This window comes from Antechinus flavipes, chromosome 2, assembly GCF_016432865.1.
Source record: "Antechinus flavipes isolate AdamAnt ecotype Samford, QLD, Australia chromosome 2, AdamAnt_v2, whole genome shotgun sequence".
Classification (NCBI taxonomy): Eukaryota; Metazoa; Chordata; class Mammalia; order Dasyuromorphia; family Dasyuridae; genus Antechinus; species Antechinus flavipes.
In genome coordinates, this window is record NC_067399.1 from 497,073,152 (window position 1) to 497,092,005 (window position 18,854).

At 41.2% G+C, this 18,854-nt stretch overlaps 1 protein-coding gene across 1 annotated transcript in view; it reads right to left on the minus strand.

Moving 5' to 3' along the window:
* The window catches only part of ZNF618 (zinc finger protein 618), a 114,972-nt gene that overhangs the window by 15,336 nt on the left and 80,782 nt on the right, over positions 1-18,854 (minus strand). The window contains exons 9-12 of the mRNA XM_051979976.1: positions 10,422-10,673; positions 6,650-6,733; positions 5,221-5,265; positions 2,373-2,450 (exon numbers count right to left, since the gene is read on the minus strand). Of these exons, the coding sequence (XP_051835936.1) occupies positions 2,373-2,450; positions 5,221-5,265; positions 6,650-6,733; positions 10,422-10,673 (459 nt within the window). The remainder of the gene's footprint in view (positions 1-2,372; positions 2,451-5,220; positions 5,266-6,649; positions 6,734-10,421; positions 10,674-18,854) is intronic.

An 18,854-nucleotide genomic window follows, 5' to 3' on the forward strand; every position in this document is an offset into this window, starting at 1 on the left:
CCCTCATCTCATCCTTTCTTCTCTCTCCCTCTCTCCCTTCCTCTATCTTTTTGCTTCTACCTTTCACCTTTCTCTCTTCTCTCTCTCTCTGCCCTGGCCCCTCACTTTTCTCAAAGACTCAGTCTCCCTATCTCACTCAGGCAGGAAGTACGGTAACCAATGAAAGATCCAATACCACGAGTGGCTGGCATAGAAGCACTTGATCTGTTCTACCTTTTTTAGGCAGCCTAGTGGCCTCTACCTCCTAGAAGCTCATTATAGTGAAGTTGATGCAATATGAAAATTTGATAAGTTTTGACCCTGCTGCAGTTCAGAACTCCTGAGTGCAATCAAATCAACAGCCTCAGTTTCCCTGGTAGTAGGAATTACATCTCTGTGCTTTACACTCAGCAGCCTAATGATGGTTTACAAGATAACATGGAAGGCAGAGGAGAACAGGACAAGAAGATTATTCTTGTGTCCAATCTCTAATATAAGGTGAAAAGTGATGAATGGTTAAAAAAAAGTCCTCACTAAAAGTAAGAGAAAACAGCAACAACCAGTCTGCAATGGGTAAAATAAATGCCACAGGTTGCTGACCTCTCCTATCCAAGGTTATAGCATCTGACTCTTGTGAAGACAGGAGAATCGAATCTTAATTTGTCCCTGGCTAGGGGAAGATGACCACTCAAAAGATTTAGAGACCTACATTGTCCCCTGAGATGACACTGTTGGAGGATGTAAGGATCTATCTCACAGGGCCATTCAGCTAATGAAATGAAGATAGTTACTATTCTTAGGATGAATAAGCTGGAGAGAGTTCTAATTTAATATGCTCCCGACAAGTTCCACTCTTGCCTTTGCACCTTTCTCAGCAGAGTGAACTTAATTAGATGCAGTTAAGTCCCCTGGGGGTATAAAGCTGGTACTCTTGCCAGAATGTAGAATGATCCCTAACCTTCCCAGGAGGAATAAAAGGGTGGAATTACTGAAGCCTCTGAAACCTATGGCACAGGAAACTGTTCGGGCCACTTGCCCAGGGCCACCATTAGCAATCCAAGTGTAATGTAATTACTAGCAGTACTGATTAACTTCATAAGCAGGCACCAAGAGATATAAGGCAGGAATTCCTACTCAAAAAAAAATGCCCACCCACTCTGCTGCCTGATATTTCACTCTCAAAACTATACTCCTCTGGATGTTAAAGATATTTCAGTCTCCAGAGGTGCCTACTAAAATAAAAGAGTAGCATCATCACCCATTACCCAGAATGTGGGGAGGCTGTAGGGGTTGTAGGAGGAAACAGCCAGATGATAAGCTGATAAGCCTGGCCAGGAAGGATGGAACGGAGAGGCAGAGGCAAGACCAAAAGATGTCTAGGAATGAGAAGTCACTAGTCCCTCTGCTGTGGGTCAGACCTCAACTGATAAACTGTGTTCAGGTGTGAGCCCACAGGGTAGAAGGATACTGATAAACTGTAGAGGAGAACAATGGGAATGGTCAGGGCCCCGAGTCTGTCACATGAGGTACAGCAGAAGGAAATGGGGTATTTAGTCTGAAGAAGAAAAGATTCAGGGGAAAACTGAGAGTGGTCGTCAAGTCTAAAAAATCTGACTTTCAGGAGAAAACCAGGAACAATGATTAGAAGCAAACTCAGACATGCTGACAGGAAGAACTTCCTTTCAGTCTGACTAGCCACCCAGAAGTAAAATGAGTTGCCTAGGAAGCTGGTGGCTTCTCCCTCCTTGGACACCTTTAAGTAAAGACTACAAGCCTCTATCAAGTTATGCTCTAGGAGACAGTTTTATGGTTAAACTAGATGGATGCTAAGGTTTCTTCCAACTCTAAATTCTGGGATTCATCGATTTAACAATTTAGTCATAGATCAAACTTTAGTGTTAGAGATAGGTTGTCTGGTGCTGTAGCCAGACCCAGGGCTTTGAAGCCAGAATTCAACCCTGACTTGGTTAGACAAGCTCTAATGACAATACAACTCACTGGAATAGTTTTTTAGTACTTTCACATATGTGATGATTGTGAAGTTGGGCGAGCTAGTATTATTATCCCCATCTCACAGATGGGTAAACTGAGGTCTAGGGGGCTCAAAAATGCCCAGGTCATATAGGAAGTGACTGGGAGAACCAGAACCACAATCTTTTATCTTCTAATTCCTAGGCCTGTGCTCTGTCTGCTGTACTGGATTTGAATAAAACTCTCATTTGGCTATGGGGAGATTTCCTGATGTGTGTGGGCCTCCCCTCCCCCCACAGGATAGGCTACCTCACAGGTAAATGCTGGCTGCCTTCGGGGGCAACACATACCCTGGGTCCTTGGCCTTGGCTCCCCTTGCCAGAGGAACTTGGCTCTCGGCCACCTACCCGCCCAGGGCTTACCTGCATGGGACTGCATGTGCTCCAGGAGATTGTTATAAAACTGGAACTGGATCCCACAAGCGCCGCAGGTGTAAGGTTCTGTTTGGGAAAAACCATTTCAACCTGGTTACAATCAGCACGAGGCTGCGCAGTGCATATGTTCATGCTGCTGTCTGCCGGCTGGCTTCCCTCAGAGTCCTGCACCTCCACCTGCCTAGAGCATGTCCATCAGACACCTGCCCTGCTGCCTGTCCTGCAGCTGCGTGCTTACGGCCTTCCAGATTTCTCCAGAAGAGAAGACTGACTTCCTGGGACATTTTCCTTTTGTATCTATAGCTCTTCTCCAACTCTGTATTTTTAAGGAGGGAACTGACAGATTCTCTTAGGCTATTTCCTTTTGACCTAAAAGTGATATATTTGGGCAGGTAAATGGCACCACAGGGAGATTTTAAAATAATAATAATTATCAAGCTCAGAGAGTGACTAAGGCCTTTGTTTACATTTCTGAAAGGAAGTGATGGAAGAACAGAAAAGAAAGGAGACCTGAGAAACCCTTCCTAAGCTGTGGGAGATGCGAAGGCAAGACTGCTCAACAACCAGGGAAACCAGAGCGCCATGGACTCCTAAGCTCCGGTTCTTCTTGGCAAGTGGCGCAGAGGCCCAAAGAACCATGGGCCCAAGCCCTGGGAAGTCTACCAGTCCAGGACTGTTGACAGAACTATTGAGCTTCTTTCAGGGACTGACTGATGGAAATAAAGGACAGACAGGACTGCAGCTCGGGGGAAAGACAAGACACCTGGTTAACCTTTCACTGAGAGGAGTCACTGGATGTCTTGGTGGCTTGCAAGATGTGCACCCTTACAGACATGCTATATAATGTCCACCTACAATATGCTGTCCCATCCTGATCCCATATCTCTTCTTGCATTTCCCCTGCCCCACTCTGTCCTTTCAGGCCCAGTCAGAATGCACCTGAGGATCACAGACTTCGAGGTGTGACCTCAGAGCTCAGAAGAGGAAAATGAGGGGAGGGAAGGGACTAGCCTGATTACACAGGGGATGGGATTGGAACCCCAGCACCCTTTCCACTGTAGCAGGCTGCTTCCCTTTCTTCTGAGCATCCCTGGAAGGGATTATTTCTCACATCTGCTTCCACTTGCCCCTCCTCTGCAGAGGCTGGTATTCTTTCTTGGTATCACATTAAGCACCTTTTCCTTTATGGGGCCTCCCTGACTACCACCACCCAACCGACAGTGATGCCCCCATGAAATGAGTCTGAATGTAATGTGTTTGCACTTGTGTGTGTCATTTCCCCAGAAAAGGTCTCCTTAAGGGTGGACTTTTTTTCTCACCCGCCTGGCTCACAGCAGCTATTTAATTCTTGCTGATTGTCTTATCTTGCTCCTACCACTATGTGAGCATTCTGATGGCACAGATTGTGTCTTATTTATCTTCCACACAACAGCAAGCATGGGACCTTTTATAGAGTGGCCAGATGTTGTTTAAAGTGAATCTTACACCTAAGGTCTAGGTTTGGGGCAGAAAACGTATGCTCCCTCCTGGGTCCATTCTGCCCACTCTTTAAGTCCTAACACTGGGAGATGCTGAAGAGGAAAAGGACAAGAAATGGAGAAAGGAAGAAAAGGAAGGAAAAGGCATGATAGGAATGTCTAGACAATGAAATCAGTAATGGAAGAGATGTCCAAGAAATTCCATTTGATAACCAAGAGGATTATTCGTAGGAGAATAAATTCACCAATCTCATTCTTGACCAGAAGCCCACCAATCAATTTGGGAACAAAAGGCCTGAAAAGTGAGGGGATAGCAACAAAACTCAGGGTTAAAATTGACAAGTGATTACTTCCCTAAATTATGCCTTCCATTCCTGGCAGATAATAACTCATTTAAGAATCAAGGACGGTTTTTCCCTACTCTTTGCAGAAACTGTTCTCTCTCCTGCTCTTTTAAAGCCAGTTGAACGCTGCCCTATCCTCCTTCAAAAAGGGTGGAGCAGAAGCCTTCCTGTTTGAGATCCAGGCATAGTATGCCCTCAAATCACCTCTCAGCCACAGCCTAAAGAAACCCCCCAAATCCCCTAAAGAAAAAAAAATAGCCAGACCAAGAGACAAAGAGAAAAAGCAAATTCCTTTTCTCCTCATTACAGTCTGCCTTGTGCTATGTTATCTGTATACATGTTAAATTCCCCTCTCAGTAGAACATAACCTTCTTGAGGATAAAGGGTAGGTCTTTGTTCATCATTCAGTACTCAGAGAAGTGTCTAGCACATAGCAAGTACTTAATAAGCATCAGGAGAATTATAGGATGTAGGAGTAAGGTAAGGGAAAGAAGACAGATGGGAAGGGAGAGGGGGAAGAGATGGGAAGTGTGGGGGGAGAGAAAGATGGACAAAAGGGAGAAGTCAGACCCCGAACTGCAGGTTTCAGAGGTACAAAGGAAGTAAGAACCAAGTGAAGAACTGTCTACCAGACACAGTTCTAGATATACAATGAAGTGTTTCTTTAATAGATAGTCAGCTTACTTGTAAATCACCACTGCCAGACAGGAAACTTGGGGAAAGTCAACATCTCCCATAATACCAGGCCCTTCCACAATCCAGCCCACTATCCCAGCCACTGCAGTCCAAGCAAGTGCCTCCAATTGACCCAGATGCCAGGCTCAGAGTTTGGGAAACTAGGTCATATTTTTCAAGAGCTCCTAACCAAGCCACAGATGCTTAGATAATGCCCATACCATACCTCCTCCCCACAACCTTCCCTAGACTTCCCAGGCATCCCAAGAGAGACATCATAACTGAGAGGCTGGTATCAACCAAAAGAGCCTGGGCACCATCCCGATGCCCATCACTTACTCTGCAAGAGCGGGAATGGGTTGGAAATCAGGGGGCTTGCAGCTTCTGCAAATAAGAAACAGATTTAGTGGAGACAGGCTCCAAAAGGCTTTTTTGTGCATGAAGATGCAGCCCATCCCACAATGAATTCCCCTACCTCTCCAACCTAACTTCCCACTGGTCCCCACTATGCACCTCTGTTGCAGCCAGTTATTCTTACAGTCTCCTAAACCTACCCACCCTTCAAGGACAAGCTCAAGCTCCATGTCCCTCTATAAAGATTTTCCTATCTATTCCAGCCCATAGAAAGCTCTCCTTTTCTAGGATTGTGAAACTTTTACTGTCTGTATCTCACAAGTCCCGTGTTAAGAATATCCTGTTTCATATTATTCTTGAACTGACCTCTAAATGGGCAGAGACAAACCACCTCCCTAGTATCCCACATTGTGGGACCATTCTTATCCAAAAAGATAGAAAGAGAAAGAGAAGATGTGGGACAGTAGAAAAAGTACAGGGCTCTAGGTCAGAAAAACTGAGGGCACAAGTCTGGGCTCTGCCACAAACTAGTGACCTTAACAAGGTCTTTGTTTATCACTAAATAGGAGAAAATATACCCTACCTTACTTCCCTGCATGAAACCTAGGGGACCCCAGATGTGAAAAGGCTTTGAAAAGATAAGACAGTGTGAAATGTAGTCTCCATTTTAAAACATTTTAGAAATTATTTTATGGTTAAGGCTCAAGTGCTATGGGTCAGGGCTTGTGGTTCCCATTAGGGATATCTAAACCTATGATTTCCTTGGTGTTTAAAGCTCCTAGTAAAGAAACTTCTTCTGCCATGAAAGCCAGAACTGTTCTATAACGTATCACAGAGAATTTCCTGGGAATGCCAAGAATTTATGTGACTCATACAGGATCCCACGGTCTCTGTGTCTATGTGTCTGTGTGTGAGAAAGGGAGAAACAGAGAGGAGGCACAGGCGCATGAAGCTTCGTCTGGCTGACTCTGGGGCCAGCTTTATCTCTCCCACCCCACTCTTTCCTCTTACAGGGACTATTACAAACAATATTACCCCTGGGTCTGTGTGGATAAGGCCTTACTTCACCAGCTTACTTCAAGGCTAACCTAAAGGGAAGAAGCGGGGTTATTTTTTCCATCACTGTGTCGGGATGAGTTTCTCTCAGTGCACTGGGGTGGATGGGCAACTTTTTGAATGTGACTGGATTCACAAGTTTCCCTTGGAAATGTAGAGAAACAATAGGAGTGCATCTAAGGAACTTGCTGGGTATGCTGGGGATAAGCATGCTCTACTGTGGGTCTATTAACTGCAAGTTGACTCAGGATCTGAAGCTACATGAGGGTTTGGGGGAAACCATGGTAGTCCTTATGGGGTAATGGTAAAGCAGGAAGGTCAATGGGAAAAGCTCTCTCTACCTGGGGCTTATACTCACCACTTGAATTCTGAGAACTGCTATTCGTTTCTTCAAAGTTGTTTTGTGCTTTGCTCTCGACTCTCCTACTGAAGGCGCTTTCTGCTGGGTAGGGAATAGAGAGATAAAAAAAGAATAGAGAGATAAAAAAGAAAGGTAGGGAATAGATAAAAAAGAAAGATAAAAGAAAAAAAGAAAGGGGGAGGAAGAGAAGGAGAGAGAGAGAGAGAGAAAGAGAGAGAGAGAGAGAGAGAGAGAGAGAGAGAGAGAGAAAGTGATTGGTCATCACTAGTCTTTAAAGGAAGATGATTAGAGGAAGGGAAACAGAGGTCCTTGTATCCCCTAAAACCCAATAGTGGCAACAAAACCTTGGAATATGGACAGAGAATGGGAAGAGAATGTGATCAATTAAATTACAATTGGTCCATAGAATAGTTCTTTAGCACTGTCTTGACAAGATGCCAGCTGATTAGCAAAAATGCTATGGTACAACATTTCCATCTTATGCCCATCTTCCAGTTGGCCAGGTCTCAGTGGTAGTAATAGCTCAGTGAGGGAGGGCCAAGTATGGATTCTGAATCTTTAAGAGGAAGATTTAGAACCAAAAAGACTAGGTTCAAATCTTCTGCTAATACACAGCTGAGGGAACTTTTAGCAAATCACTTATCTCCTCTGGCTCCCTCTTTTCTCATCTGTAAAAAGAGGGGTTATCTCTTTCTGGTCTAGATGCATGATTCTATGATATGGAAATAGATGATATAGAAAGAACACTGGGCTGCAGGTGATAAAACCTCAGTGTCTCATCCTAGCATTGCCATTCAGTAGCAGGGTGAACTGGGAGAAATAACTCAAACTCTCAGTGCCAACCTCAAACTTCCCAGTTTCCCCACATGTAAAATAAGAAAAAAAAATCACCTGCCCTGTCCAAATTGAAAATCTTGGTCTTTTAAAGTGCAAAACACTTCGAAAAAATGGCAACTTACTACACAATAGAAATTATCATCTAACACACATGACACATTTGATATATGAAGAAACTGAGGACCAAAAGGGGGCGGGGGGGGGGCTGGAATTCTTCCAGGGCCATACTGAGAAAGGCTCTGAGAAGATGTAGGTTTTCTGGTTCTCAATCCAGGATACTTTCCTGGGATCACTCATCTCATCTTTGAAGGGACATTCTAAAGAAGAATCTGGCTCCAGTTGGAAAAATTTTAAAGGAGGCAGTAGAAAAAGGAGGAAGGAATGAGAAAGAAGGGACAACTGGCTAGTGGGTCAGCTAACTATTTCAGCACAGGGTTCTAAACTTGACAAAACTTCTCAAGGATTCAAAGTTGAAAGGGGTTGAATCACTGGAAGAAAGGAGGAAATACTGTATTCTGAGTAGCAATAGAGTTACTGGCTCCATCAGCTTAAAGTCTTCTATTAGTTACCCTATGGAAACAAAGGGAATTTTCCTCTTGAACAAGGTGGGGAGCTGGAAAGAGAAGTATCCTATAGGATTTATTTAACACTCAGTTGTCAGGGAACTTAGACAACATTTCTCAATTCCTGTCCCAATCCAACTCTCCACTAGTTATGAAAACACAATGCAGCCCATTCTGCTGTGGATAATCAGAACAGAACCAAAGAACCTTGATGTTATCATATCCGATCCCTTTGTCTTAGAGATGAGAAAGTAACAGAAGCAGCCAAGTGGTGCAGTGGATAAAGTATTGGACTTAAACTGAGAAGATTTGATACTTATTAACTATGTGATACTTATCTCAGATACTTATTAACTGTGTGATCCCTTTACAAGTCATTTCACCTATGTCTGCCTCAGTTTCTTCAACTCTAAAATGAGGATAACAGCATCTACCTTCCAGAGTTATGATAAGAATCAAATGAAAGAGTATTTTTAAAGCATTTAATATCATGCACATAGCAAATAATATGGTCATAATTGCTTAATAAATGTTTCTTCCTACCTTGCTCCCCATCAACCCCCTTCATCTTAGAGTTGAGGAAATACACAGACTACAACAATCAAGATTTCCATTGAAGCATCCAGAATTTTCATTTCAAGATAACCTGCCACACCTCCCTTTCCCCTCCATGGTTCATTTTGCAGTGGGGATCATATGGAAATCTCTTTTCTAAAAGTACTGTCCACAAAGGTCTTCAGGCTATATAACTTACACAGAGTATAGTGGAGGAAAGGATATAATGGGACTGTTCATAAAGTTGTTGGTGAGGAGGGTAAAGTAAAAACTCAATGAGGGTTAGGGGACCCACTCTCTAGTATAACTTCTGGGAAGCCAAGATCAGCTATAATCATTCCTTCCATGGGGATGGGATGGAGAAGTACCTGAATCAACTGGAGAAGATACACAAACACAAAAGAAAAAGTCGACGGCAAATTCTGATTCAATGAATATCCTGTTCTTACTGCCTCATTAAAGGAGTGAAACTAGAGTGATTATGGAGGTAAAGAATAAAATAGGCTCTAAAACAAAAAAAGATGGTTATATAAGGAAGCTATAACAATGATGCTGATCAAAGGGTTAGAAATCACCTGCAATTTCATTCAGACCAAATAAAGTCATGAAAGAGAGCGTTAAATAAAACATCAACTGATTAAACACATATCCATGGATTTACAAAGTCCTCTGGACCCATCTGGCAGTTAAATGAACTGTTCACCTTTTAGATCAAGTATCTGGATTTTCTTTTTAAGGACTCAGTCATCTTCAATTCATTCCATGAGAAAGCTGACAGTGCATACAACTTAATCCACCTTGATTGGTCATGTCTTAGCTGACCATCAAGCTCACTCTACTGACCCACCTAAAACAAAAGTTTCTTTTTTCAAAGATAATGACAGTATTTCTGGAAAACATATTCAGTCTCTGAGAGATCCTCATTTAGAGAAATAGTAAATCCTAAGATTTCCAATATCAGGCCCCATGATAAGAAATGTATTCTTTAAACCATATTTATACAGTGCTGGCACATAGTAGGAAACTGATAAATGCCTGCTGAATGAATGAATTTATATAATTAACTTGACTGAACTAATATCCATCAGTAATGGTCAAATTAGGAGAGTCTTTCTCTATTCAGAATTCTGTTTATAACAGCCATTTACGCCAGTTTTTGTGAAAATGTAACACAACAGCCACTGTGTTTTCACAACTGCCAGGAGCCCAGAATAATTACTAGCCTAATGGTTTATTAAACTGCCGTTCTCATTAAAGCCTCTGAACACATCAAAAGGATGTTTTTCTAAAAAATAACCTTGGGAATCAAATGTAAACACAAGCACATTTTATCACTTTGCTACTTATCAAGCACTGTTTGGATGGTCTATTAGCCCCTAATGAGGGCTGGAACCATCAGTTAAAAAAGCCAATCATTATGTTGAAAACTTGACATGTCAGCACAAGGACTTTCTCCCAACTGGCTGATCTTTCATCAACTTTTATCAAACACAATAAACAATAATTTTCACTACTTAGTCCAAATGTTTCCCATTAGCTCAGGAACCAGATTTTAAACCAGATTTATTGCCACCCTTATAGTTAGTCTTGTCTTATCAAGGATTTTCCTCAAGAAATAGATATGTATGGGGGCTGCTGGTCTCTTTATTGACAGTTCACATTTCTGGAGGCTTCACTTCCATGCCTTTTTGCTATGTGTAGCAATGGGATTTGCTCTAAGACTGGGATACATACAGAGAAAGGCAGGGATCACTTCAGAGGTGGAAAGCCCACCCAACAGTTAAGAAAGTTGAGGGCACAAAAGCCATTGGTACCTGTGGTTGCCTTGCTTCCTGGGGATCCGGAATTTGGAGCGCGGAACATCTGGTTTTGGGAGGCTGGAGGGGCACCCGAGGAGGTGCGTTGTAGAAGGGTGGAGCACCGGACTATGGAAGCTGGTGTTTTTTTGCCCGACTGGCTCGCCTGTGTCTTCACTGCCATGAAGAGTGGAGATCGAGAGAACTCTGGATGTGAACACTCAGAACTAGTGTCCGGCTCGTCAGACGGCTCCCACCCAGCGGAGGTACCTGGCAGGATCGGGTCCTCAATGTCGGCTTGCCCGAGGCTCTCCTGTGGGCTGTGCCGCCATCTTGGATTGGCAGCCTCTTATGACCATGGCCTCCCCCACCAACAAACCTCCCCAAAAAGGCAAGGAGATGGGAATAACTTCACCAAATTCTATCCTCTCTCCTCATTCCTTGAAAAATGACATGGATCCCTCCCTCATACCCCCTTCTACAGGGAAACCTGAGTTACTCAGAATCACCAGACCATGCCGTGATACACTTTAGCCAAGTAATTACTTTGGGGGTGGAGGAAAAGGGAGGATAGAACCACTGTAAATGAGGACTGATCCCCACAAAAGAGATGCAAGGAATGAGAAAGATTTTCTAGTCAGCATGCTTAAAAACCTAGAACTATTTCCCCATCACTAAGTTCAAATGAAAAGATACAAGGTCATGATAAGAACAGATAATGCTGGTTCTTGATTTTTAACATATAAGGGACCAGGAGGCACAATTTTTGAAAAGTAGAACAAGCGAGATGTGAATGACAATTCTCATAAATCCAGAGCACTCTCTGGTTTTCCAAAAGCTCTGCAGCATCTAGAATCCATCAATTTCTAGGAATTCTTAATATTTTATTATAACATGATGCTGGGCAACCAGGACTTAACATCTATACAAAACATTAATCATCAAAAAGTCTCCTACATTCCTGGCCTGGGGCTAAGGCATCTACTTTTGACATGTGGCCACCTCTGGATGGATTCTTTGTACCCAGTAGTCTCAAAGGAAGAGAAAGAGCATGTCCCACATAGTCCTTCATGGAAAAGACCCATCACAAGGACCATTTCCTAACCCAACTACAACCAGGATATTAGGACTCATATTCAATAAATAAATTCAATAACATTTATTAAGAACTTATTATGTATAGGGGTGCTGGAAAAAAAACAAAAGAACATAATAGTCCCTACCATAATAGAAGGTAACATTCTATGGGATAGATATTTAAGAGTGCTTTAATGATATAATCCCAAATAACTAGATAATTTTGCTGTGTTATTTTCTTAGGCTATTATATTATTAGGCTATTCAGATACTGTATTCATTTCTGGGCATTTCTGTGAAAAACAAACCTGGTAGGGAGGTGGAAGGGGGTGGAAAGGAGTGGGAGGTGGTTTTCATTTATTCTAGGACTCAATATTCCTCCTTTTTGATAAGACAGTTACTCTAATTACAAGAAATTCACGTATCTAACACTTTTGGTAATACCAATAGGTATCCCTGATTGGACATAAGGCTACTTGGTACCTATGAGGAATTAAAACTCAAATATTTCCTATCTCATCTTACCTATGCAACAATCTGTGTGGTTCATATTTTTTCTATACACAATAATGGCTGAGTTCAGTGATGGCAAGATGATAAATAATTTTTCATAGCATTAGTCCAAGACATTTACTTCATCTACCATACCTGAGGTCACAAATTCTTCCAGGTGCCTTACAGGAAATACTCAACTCCAAACTCATCCCTCTAGTGTCAACAAACTATTAGTCTCTTTTTTTCTTTCTATGATAGTTGTACATACCTGAGGAAGTAGATAACTAATAGCTTTCTATTCCCTTCAGGTACTATCAGTAAGCAGTTTGTCAGGTAGGCTTCACTACCTTAATTTTGAGGACTCTCCAGTTCTCATGCCTTCCAAAAGTAGACTTTGGCTCAATGAATGCCATAATCTGGTTCAAATCACCAATTTCGTAAATCAAATCAAGGTTCAGAAAGAAGTGGTGTGACCTAAAGTCAGCCTACAATTTAATGGCAGAATTGAGATTAGAATCTAGGTCTGGGGAGAACAAGAGTTAAGCAAGTTACATCTTTACTGAGATGAGGCTAGAGAAGGTTAAACTCCCTTTGCTCTCATTTTTCATTATCTATTTTGACATGATTGTGTGTAAGATGTTGATCTAAACCTAATTTTTGCCCAACTGCTTTCCAGTTTTCTCAACATTTTTTTATTAAGTGAGGAGTTCTAACTCAAGTAATTTATGTTGTATTTATCTTTCAAAACAGATTCATTCCTCCTTTTCAGTAACTCTAGCTCATAGCCATGGGAAATGTGCTTTTCAAGGGAGAGGGAGCTGGCACAAAAGAATATATGAGAAAAGGATGATGAACTCTAGAAGAAAAAAGTAGAATTACTTATAATCAGCTTAAATGGTATCTGAAAGTACTTAGTAACATTCACGAAAGATGATGTACATGCAAACATGCTCACATCCAAATAATTGCAAAATAAATATGATAGTTAACTCTACAAATTTAACTTTACTAAGTTTGAAAAACCAAAAGTTAGCATTTTGGAAGTAGCAACATTAATTTACTCAGTCCTGGGAAGTGTATGAGAATACAATATTTATTAACATCATATCATACTCCATAAACTTTCAAAATTATTTTACACCTTTCCCTTCACTGAATCCTCACAATTACCCTGTAAAGCAGACAGGGCAGAAATTATTATCCCTACTGTACAGATTAAGAAACTAGGCCCAAATGAGTTGTTGTATATTATTGTGACAGAATAGTATTGTGCTATAAGAAAAGATAAGCAGGATGGTTTCCAAAAAATCTGATTAGATTTACATGATCTGATGCAAAGTGAAGTGAACAGAACCAGGAGAACATTGTACATTGTAACATAAATATTGTAAGGATGACCAATTGTGAAAGATTTAACTACTCTAATCAAGACAATGATCCAAGACAATCCCAAAGGACTCTTGATGAAAAATGCCACCTCTAGAAGAGAAAAGAAATGCTATCTACCTCCTAGGTTAACTGAAAACTGAACAATAGTATTTTTATTTTATTTGAAGCATTTTAATTTGTGTTTTCTTTTGCAACATGGTTATTGTGGAAATATTAAGAGAAGAGGGAAGGAGAGAATTAAAAAACTTTTTAAATGATGTTAAAATATTTTCTACACATGGTTGAGAAATATCAAACAAAATGAATAAAAGCATTAATGTTTAAAAAGTAAACTAAACCCAAGATGGTAATATGAATTATTTAAAGTCCATAGAACTAGGCAATAAAAGATTCAGCATGATGACTCAGTTTTTCCCATTTCTAGTTCAATTTTGTTACCTGAATTAATCTGTTTTTCTAATTCCTTATATGTCTGCTGATATGTCACATGCCAACTAATCCTAAATCTAACCTTGTTCCACAGAATCCTGCCATCTTCTAGTTAGCCTTCTTGCCTTTTCTTCTATATTCTTCCAAATTTGTCTAGGTCTTATGGAACAGGGTCTTTAGTCAAACTTTTGGATTAAATACAACTTGGTAAAGCTATCTCTTGCAGTCACTTTCTCTATCCACAATGATAGCTGGGTTTTGTGACGAAAAGATGGAAGCCCCTAACAATTATTCAATACCAAGCCACCTACTTCCTCTCCACCTGGTAATCCCAAATCTTTTCAAGTGCTTTAAAAGAAATATACTTAGCCCCAATTTCATTTTTCTAGACCAGGATTCTTAACCTGAGGTCTTTGGATAAATTTCAGGGTATCTACAAATTTGGACAGGAAAAACATTACATCTTTATCTTCATTAACCAGTAGCTGAAATTTTCCATTTCCTATAATGATGAATGTAGGCATGTACCTAGGTAGGTTCACTAGATTGCCAAATGGGTCCATGACATAAAACATTTAAAAAAATGCTCTAGCCAACCTTAGAAACAATGGAGAAATCACTAATATCACATGTTTCTTTCTAGATTACCCCCAAACCCCAATAAAATGATTATTTTCTAAGCTGAAACACCATCAAGAAAAGCTGCTATTAATTTGGAACTATGCTCAAAAAGTTATCAAATTGTGCATGCCCTTTGATCCAGCAGTGTTACTACTGGGCTTATATTGCAAAGAAATTTTAAAGAAGGGAAAGGGACCTGTATGTGCAAGAATGTCTGTGGCAGGTCTCTTTGTAGTGGCCAGAAACTGGAAAATGAATGGATGCCCATCAATTGGAGAATGGCTGAATAAATTGTGGTATATGAATATTATGGAATATTATTGTTCTTTAAGAAATGACCAGCAGGATGAATACAGAGAGGCTTGGAGAGACTTACATGAACTGATGCTGAGTGAAATGAGCAGAACCAGGAGATCATTATATATTTCAACAATACTATTTGATGATCAATTCTGATGGATGTGGCTATCTCCAGCAATGAGATAAACCAAATCAGTTCCAATAGAGCAGTAATGAACTGAACCAGCTACACCCAGAGAAAGAAGTCTGGGAGATGACTATGAACCACTACATAGAATTCCCAATCCCTCTATTTTTGTCTGCCTACATTTTGGATTTCCTTCACAGGCTAATTGTACACTATTTCAAAGTGTGATTTTTTTGTACAGCAAAATAACTGTTATGACATGTATATTTATATTGTATTTAACTTATACTTTAACATATTGGTCAACCTGCCATCGGGGGGAGAGGATGGGAGAAAGGAGGGGAAAAATTGGAACAAAAGGTTTGGCTATTGTCAATGCTGTAAAATTACCCATGCAAATAACTTGTAAATAAAAAAATAACTATAATTAAAAAAAAAAAAGAAAAAAGAAAAGCTGTTATTTGCCATCCTGTTATCAGGAGAGTTTGCTTGGTCCTAGTTGAAGTCTCTTGTATTGATGCAACAATGTATCTGAGTATTCTGCCATCTAAGTCTTTATCTGGTTTTCCAGACAGGCAGAAGCCCAAAGCACATTTCTGGACATCTCAAAAATACATGGGCTATTTCTCATGCTCCTCTATGGAAAATATGACATCAAAAACTCATAGCATTTAGTTCTGGAAGATACCTTTTAGTTTAATCCATACTGAAAAAAGAATCACCATCGTAACATATATGACAGATAGTTATCTGGGCTCCACTCCCTCCAATGAGGAACCTCATGAAGCTTTTCATTCTACTTCGGGACAGCTCCCATAGTTAGTAAGTGTTCCCTGTAATAAAACCTTAACATGCTTCTTTGCAACTTTTACTGGTTATTCCTTGTTCTACCTTCTAGGCCAAACAGTCAAAATAAATCTTTTCACAAACTTCAAATACTTAAAAGATACGTTTGTGAAAAGATTTATATCACATTTATATTTTATACAAGTTCAATCCCTACTCATATCCCTACTATGTCCTAGAGACTGTGCTTGGTTTTAGGAATAGGAAAACGAAACAATCCCTGCCTTTAAGGGATTCACATTCTAAGGAGCAAGATGATGTGTATATATACATCTTATATACAAAATAAACACAAGGTAATTTTTTTATGAGGAGGAGCACAAGCAAACGGAGACCCTTGAATTGAGTTTTGACAAAAATTAAAGATTCTAAGATTGAGAGGTAGGAAGGGATGCATTTTATTTCCTGGGCTAAATATTCCAGTCCTTCCTCCTTAAAACTAAGAGGGAAGAGAAGATGGTGGCTAGATGAATGGATAAAAGGGACTAGAAGGAGAGTAGAAATTCTTGGTAGTCTGTCCTATGGGGAGTTAATCTATAGAGAGCAGGATTAGAAGCTATGATAAAAAAATTGCCGGGGATAGACTTGTTATTGTTGAGTTATTTCAATCAAGTCCAACTCTTTGTGACGCCATTTGGGGTTTTCTTGGCAAGAATACTGTGGTGATTTGCCATTTCCTTTTTAAGCTCATTTTACAGATGAATAAATAGGGTTGAGTGACTTGCCCAGGAAGTTAGGAAAGCTAGGAAGAATCTGAGCTTGGATTTGAGCTCACAAAATGGAGTTTTGTAGACTGTAGGCCCAACACTCTATCCATTATACCACCTAGATGCTCACAGAGATCATCCTACCCGACTCCTAAAGTTGGGAGATTTTGTGATCTGGTATTAGCCCTGGAGAACTAAGACTCAAAGACTGGATCATTTCACTTCTTTCATGATATTTTTTTGGAATGCCTAGATCAGACATCAGGCTTTCCCCCTGAGAGTTCTCAGGATTTCAGGGAAGGAGGACCACAATTAAGCTTCACTATATAGCTAGGAAAGTTAGATTGGGTAAGCAAAATTAGATTTCTGAAAACAAGATGCTGCAACAGTGCATTCTGAGAGTGTGGGGTTTGATGAGGGATGTGGCCTATCACAGGTGGTCAAGTGAGCCTCTCCATCAAGCCTAGAAAGTGGTTCAGTCCAAGCTAATGAAGATAGAGGAAAAACTTGGAACTCTAATCTGGATGAGGCTAGAAAATAAGCAAATGAAAGTAAAAGGGAAGGAACTGATCAAGAGGTGTCTCCAAATGTCCAGGAGAACACATGGTGGTGTCCTAGTAGAAAAGGAGGGAAGAAGAACAGGAAAGATGAAGTGTTTCCAAGGGGCCCTCTGTACAATTAGAAATGCTATAGCACCTAGACTAGGCCCCAATCTGTTCACTAGAATCCTAGAATCTTAGAGCTAGAAGGACCTCAGAGACCATACAGTCTAACTCATTTAATGTTACAGATGAAGAAGTAGGGCCCAAGAGAGAGGAAGTGATTTGCCCAAATATACACAGTGAGTTGTTTGAGACACTGATGAAGACCCTCAGGCTGGTTAGGGTTCTGCAAAGACACAGGGATAAGGCTGTCAGAAGGTGGATATTACCAGAAATTGCTGAGTAAAGTTGGAAAGGAGTGAAGTGAGGACTGGAATGAATGGGAAAGACAGAAGGCAGCTCTTCCCAAGAAATAAAGACAAGGCACATTCTTAGTTGGTTAACAACTTTATTAAGTGACATAATTAAAAATTAATTGAGTGTAAACACATTCTGGACATCCTATCCCCAGGCCCTCAGCAGATGTTCCTGACTGCTCCATTAGGGACCATGTAGGAGAGGCCCAAATGTGCCAGCTCCCAGCACCTAGAGTCACTGGGCGAGTGGGGAGAGGGCACCGTGCACTGGTTTACAGAAAATCCCAGGATATATATTTTTCCAAGAGAACCTGGCTTGTCTGAGGAAAGAGCCCTGTGACAGGGATGGGAATCAGCTGACAAAGAGGGACCTAGAAAAGTCAGTCTCTTGTGAAAGGCCAAATTTCCTCTCCCCAATCACCAAACAACAAAGCAATAGACTTGGACAGTCATCTCTCCTCACCCCAAGTTTGCCCAAGAAAAACTTCTCAAGATCATCTCAGAGAGAACTGGACATTGAGTCTCCTCTCCTTACATGTGAGGTTCTCTCCCTCCATGAACCTCACAGCTATATCAGCTAGCTACCGGTCAAAGCCCAGCTTTAAGGACCCTTGGCTTCTTGTCATGTAGTGGACACTGACAGATGCTTTCTTCCCAGTGAGCACTGACACACAAAGGCCCTCTTCCTGCTAAACATCAGCAGATGCCATCTGCCTAGTAGACAATGTCAGGTGAAAATGACAACCTGTCTGGCAGGTACTGAGAATCTCTCCTTCCCAGCAGTTACTGACATACAGATGCCTACTGGCTGGTGAGTGCTGCTCTGCAAAGATACTCTGTCCAGGAGACATGGGATTGAAACTGATAGATGTCCTCTGTCTAGCGGGTACTGAAAAGATATGGGTAGCCACAGATGCTTATTCACTGGTAGGAACTGACACACAGATGACCTCTGTCCAGCAGATATCATCAGCGGATGCCCTTCTTCCTCATGGGAACTGATGCTAATAAATGCCTTCTGTCTGATGGGAATTTCTTTCCAGTAAGCACTGATACACAGATTCCTATTTCCTAGTGAGTAATGATACATACACAGGTGCTCCCTGTCCCTGTGTGTCCAGCACACAGACAGAAACTTTCTGTACAATGGCAGAAACCCTCTGCCCAGGGCATCCTGACACATGCATGAATGAGCATCGGTACCTTTACAGATACACACAAAGAAGCTATCTCACTGTACCATCTTACCAGTGGCCCCTTTCATTTCTGCCATCCACAGGTTTCTCTCTGTGCTATCCACTCCTCTGAAGTACAACCTGAGTGGGAGGCTTTTGCCCTTCTTCTCTTGGAAAAGTCAAACAGGGGTCTGACCTACTGCAATGGATATAGCCTGCATATTTCCCTCATGACATAAATACAGCAGAAGGGACTGACTATCATGGGAGTGGGGGATCACAAGATCATAAGAGTTAGATCCTAAGACTTAAGATCATCATCTAGTC